This window comes from Sorghum bicolor, chromosome 8 (genome assembly GCF_000003195.3).
Source record: "Sorghum bicolor cultivar BTx623 chromosome 8, Sorghum_bicolor_NCBIv3, whole genome shotgun sequence".
Classification (NCBI taxonomy): domain Eukaryota; kingdom Viridiplantae; phylum Streptophyta; class Magnoliopsida; order Poales; family Poaceae; genus Sorghum; species Sorghum bicolor.
In genome coordinates, this window is record NC_012877.2 from 44761701 (window position 1) to 44767409 (window position 5709).

A 5709-nucleotide genomic window follows, 5' to 3' on the forward strand; every position below is an offset into this window, starting at 1 on the left:
GCTTATCTCAGTAATGAGTAGCGAATGGTTGGAGGAATCAGAGCTTTCCTCTGATGTGATCCGATTGGACACACCCTCTATAACTATACGCTGTGCTTATAATTCTGATCAATTTAATGCTCTCTATAATCCTGTTGTGGGGATCAACATTATATCTGAATCCTTTGCACTTAAACTATTTAAAAATCTTATCTTAACCCCCACAACAAAGGTCATAAAGGAATCTTCGGGACGATTAGTCCCCAGTCTTGGAATTATTAATGTCCTACCTCTTACGGTAGAAGGCTCCATGGTTCATTTGAACTTCTATATCTTTGATACATGGGACTTTGACCTGTTAATAGGACAACCTTTTAGAAGACTCCTTTATGAAGGTCATACTGGAAAGCTACACATTTCTTTTGGAAAAACTTTTCAATTCCCAATGATAATTTCACACTCCTTAAATAATAAGGCCGAGTCATATCTTTTGCCTGATCCTATGGAGGAAGTAAAGGCTGCATCTCTAGAGCTTTTAGATGAACCAGACTTAGAAGACGAAACTCCTTTCTTCACAGAAGAAGAAGACGAACCTTCTGAGCCTGAACCCTTAGACGAGTTCGCAGAAACACCTAGACCTCCTATAGAGCTCAAGACTTTACCACCCGGTCTTACCTATGCTTTCCTAAACAATAATCCAGAGTTCCCTGTGATCATTAGCGATAAACTCACTCAGGATCAAACTCTACGATTAATGACCATTCTTGAGAAGCATCACTCAGTATTCGGCTACTCACTTCAAGATCTTACAGGAATCAGTCCTATGATTTGTACCCATCATATTCCAACAGATCCTTCTGTTACACCCTCTCGAGAACCCCAACGTAGACTTAACAACACTATGAGAGAGGTAGTTAAAAAGGAAGTTATTAAGTTGCTGCATGCAGGGATTATATATCCTGTGCCGCACAGTGAGTGGGTAAGCCCAGTACAAGTTGTGCCTAAAAAGGGAGGCATGACAGTTATTATGAATGAAAAGAACGAGCTAATTCCGCAGCGCACCGTCACAAGATGGCGGATGTGCATAGATTATAGAAAACTAAGCAAAACCACTTTTACATGCCCTTATGGAACTTATGCTTACCGTAGAATGTCTTTTGGGTTATGTAATGCACCAGCTTCTTTTCAAAGATGCATGATGTCTATATTTTCTGATATGATCGAAGAGATTATGGAAGTTTTCATGGATGATTTCTCTGTTTATGGAAAAACTTTTGATAGTTGTCTTGAAAACTTAGACAAGGTTTTGCAAAGATGTGAAGAAAAGCACTTAATCCTTAATTGGGAAAAATGTCATTTTATGGTTAGGGAAGGAATAGTGCTAGGACACTTAGTGTCTGAAAGAGGTATTGAGGTAGACAAAGCTAAAATTGAAGTAATTGAACAACTACCTCCACCTGTGAATATAAAAGGAATTCGAAGCTTTCTTGGCCATGCTGGTTTTTATCGAAGATTCATAAAAGATTTTTCATTTATTGCTAGACCACTTAGTCTTTTGCTAGCCAAGGATGCTCCTTTTGAATTTGATGATGCATGTCTAACATCTTTCAATTTATTAAAGAAAGCACTCATCTCTGCACCAATCATTCAACCCCCTGATTGGTCGTTGCCTTTTGAAATTATGTGTGATGCTAGTGATTATGCTGTGGGGGCAGTATTGGGACAAACTAAAGATAAGAAGCATCATGCAATTGCTTATGCCAGTAAAACTTTGACAGGAGCTCAACTTAATTATGCAACCACTGAAAAAGAGCTTCTGGCTGTTGTCTTTGCCATTGATAAATTTAGATCTTATTTAGTTGGAGCTAAAATAATTGTTTACACTGATCATGCTGTATTAAAATATTTGCTCACTAAAAAAGATGCTAAACCTCGCCTGATTAGATGGATTTTATTACTCCAAGAATTTGACTTAGAAATAAAAGATAAAAAAGGAGTAGAAAATTATGTTGCTGATCACTTGTCTAGAATGTATTTTAAGAGTCCACAGGAAACCCCCATCAATGATTCACTCCGGGACGACATGCTCTACGGGATTAACAGGTCTGACCCCTGGTATGCAGATATTGTTAATTTTATGGGTTCAGGGTATGTACCACCAGGAGCAAACAAGAAGAAGCTTACTCAAGAAAGTCGTTCACATATATGGGATGAGCCATACCTCTTCCGAGTATGCTCTGATGGCTTACTCAGGAGATGTGTGACCACTGAGTAAGGATGGAAGATCATCGATAGATGTCATTCATCACCATATGGAGGTCACTATGGAGCATTCCGTACACATTCAAAGATCTGACAGTGTGGATTCTATTGGCCTACAATGTATGAAGACACGAAGCAATATATCAGAAGATGTGGGCCATGTCAAAGACACGGAAACATAAATACAAGGGATGCAATGTCACTCACCAACAACCTTCAGATTGAGCTCTTTGATGTCTGGGGAATAGACTACATGGGTCCATTTCCTCCATCAAAGAAGTGCGAGTACATCTTGGTGGCGGTTGACTATGTCTCCAAGTGGGTAGAAGCATTACCTTGCAAGCTTGCCGACAACGTCAGTTCAAAGAGGATGTTTGAAGAAATTATATTTCCAAGATTTGGAGTTCCCAGAGTAGTGATAAGTGATGGAGGAGCACACTTCATCGACAAACGCTTCAAGCAATACCTATCAAGACATGGAATCCGTCACAACGTCGCTACCCCCTATCATCCTCAGACAAGTGGCCAAGCAGAGACTTCCAACAAACAAATCAAGAATATTCTTCAGAAGACAGTAAATGAAATGGGAACGGCGTGGAAAGACAAGTTACCTGATGCACTCTGGGCATACCGGACAGTATACAAGACCCCAATTGGGATGTCTCCATACCAATTGGTGTACCGGAAGACTTGCCATCTACCTGTTGAACTAGAATTCAAAGCACACTGGGCCATAAAGAGGTGGAATATGGACCTAGATGTTGCTGGAGATTATAGAAGAATGCAACTATCAGAATTGGAAGAATGGCGAGAGAAGGCATATCACAATTCAAAGATCTACAAAGAAAGAGTCAAGAGGTGGCATGACAAGAGAATCAAGAAGAAGGAGTTCACACCCGGAGATAAGGTATTACTTTTTAATTCCAGGGTAAAGCTTTTCGGGCATGGAAAACTCCGGAGCAAATGGGAAGGACCATTCAAGGTAATCAATTCATCATCCCACGGAGCTATCACACTTCAAAATAGCGAAGGTACGTTATTCAAGGTAAATGGTCAACGTCTTAAATTATTTTTAGAGCCCAATGAAGAATTTGAAGAAATAGACGTAGTCCATTTTTACCTTCCCATGGAGAATTAGAGCCCGACACTTTTGGTCTGATGGTTTTGGGGCATATATATATTTTTCTAAATAATTTCGCATCTAGAAACGTGCTCGGAGAAGTGGGCCCACAGAAGGGCCAGAGAGAGGGCGGGCGCCCAGGTCAAGTGGGCGGGCGACCAGCCCCTGTTCCCCCTCGGTCCCGACTTTCTCTGTTATGGAAAATGCACTTAGGGTGATCCGAATAATCCCTCGGATGGAAAGTTTCCCACGCACATCGACGGGAGTAACCCGAACAACCCATAGAGGCATCCTTTTGACTCCTATATAAACAGACCCCTGACCTCAGTTTTCAAACACCAAGCCACCAAGCTTTCTCTCCTTCAATTAGAGCTTAATTAGCTCTTCTTCAATTAAAATTTTATTAGTTCCTTGCTACTCCAATGGCCGACAAGTACCACGACGATTGGGAAGTCATCCCCTTCAACCTCAACATGGAGCCAGTAGAAGACCCCGATGCCCGTGCTCTCGTCCCGGACAACACAGAGCGTCAGCTAGAAGCCATGCCATTACGCCAACGCAGCTCCGCCCAATCTTACCATGCTCAACCAGTTCTCACCGCACCACCACAACCCCTACTCCTCAAAGGATCATCATCCAAGACGAAGACCACTATCAAGGTGCCAATCGGCACCAGAGTCCTTCCACCTAGACCCAATGAGAGGGACGTTGGAGTCAAGACCAACCGGAGCGGCGAGATCAGCAGCGTACGCTACAGAGGAGGAAAGACCTTACTTTGAAGGGATTAGAGCAGCTAAAGTCCGTTTCATCCCTCCAAAAGCAGCCCCGAAGCACTCTCTCAATGCTTTTGAGACACCTCCCAAGCGTCGCAAGACTATAATGGATATTGATGAGGAAGTTCGCAGGCTAGATAGAATTATTATAGATCTCCGGTCCTCGATTAATTCCCTCACTAGGCAGCTCTCTAACCACAACACCGTTATACTAGGCCTTAGGCAGGATCTTGCCAGTGCCAACAAGAAGATCAAGGAATTAGAGCGCCGCTAAGTTATCTAGATTAGACCTTGAGGCAATACATCTTAGTTATCTATCTTTAAATTCGGTTTAAGTTTGCTATTATTATCAGTTTGTTATCAGTTTGCTATCAGTCTTTTGTAATAAATGCCTCAAGATCAATAAAGAGTATTATTATTATTATTATTATTATTATTATTATTATTATTATTATTATTATTATTATTATTATTATTATTATGTTTTGTGTCTCTACTTTATTTTTGTGCAAGAAAGCAGAAAACAAGTATGGGGGAGATCCCTCAACATGCCAAACACACTCCGACTACACCACTCCACGATTCAGGTACACACTCTGCACACTTTACTTTACACATACAACTATTTTGGATTATGCAGATTACTGTTTCTGACATGATAAAATAAAAGGATTAAAATATTTCTAATCATGATTAATCTCAATCTGTGATATTTCCTGAAAACTTGCAATTATTATAAAATCATTTTAAAACCCTGTGTTACTTAAGTCATTATGGAATATGTGATGATAGAGTATGAGTTTCTTATTCTTGATATCATTGTTGCTTGGAGAATTTATTTCAAAATATTCAAATTCCTAGCTACCATCCTCAGTGTTTTATATGCCTGATAAAACTGAAATATTAAATATGATTATAAAAGCTATCTGCTCTGTATTGAGTTTGTTCAAAATGAGTTAGACCCTTGTTGAGAGATTTATCATGCTCCCAAGATCAAGACACTATTTCAGTAAGATTCACTCTTCCGAAGTATTATTGCATTAGAGACATGGGCTATGCAAAAATAGAGATATTTCGAGGAAATAAAAAGGAGCAAGTGCTCGACAACCTCGCAGAAAAAATGGACAAGTGTCCGGCAGTAGAATTAGGGGTAACTCGGTATCCACTTAAAAAAATGATAGCCCATGGTCCCTCTAATAAGCAATATGCCAGCAAGAGATGACAAAGTTTTTAATTTCCAAAGTCTTTGGTCTAAGAGTATGACATTTCCCTCCTCGGATCCCGTTTTGATCAGGCAATAAATGCAAAGTAAGTATGCTTGAGAATTTTTTGCAAAATAAAACAACCTCAGTGAGATATATATACAAAAAAATAATGAGTGATCTGAGAGAACCTATGAGGATAAAAAGGTATGCTAACTTTCTTTCAAAAATATACAAAAACTCCAAGTGGCAAGATTGAGAAGAAAAGATCTTTACTCTTAACCATATACTTCCCTGACTATGGTACACAGTGGAATTTTTAACACCCTGCAATTATAAAGAGAATGTTTTAAATGTTTTACCCCAGATATTG

The 5709-nt window shown here is 39.7% G+C and overlaps 1 protein-coding gene across 1 annotated transcript; it reads left to right on the forward strand.

Annotated features, from left to right (window-relative positions):
* On the forward strand, positions 1340–3214 carry LOC110429692 (the record flags this gene model as incomplete). Its single annotated transcript, XM_021446056.1, has 3 exons — positions 1340–1742; positions 2127–2250; positions 2389–3214. Coding segments are annotated over exons 1-3 (1353 nt in total), but the record flags the coding sequence as incomplete, so codon positions are not given.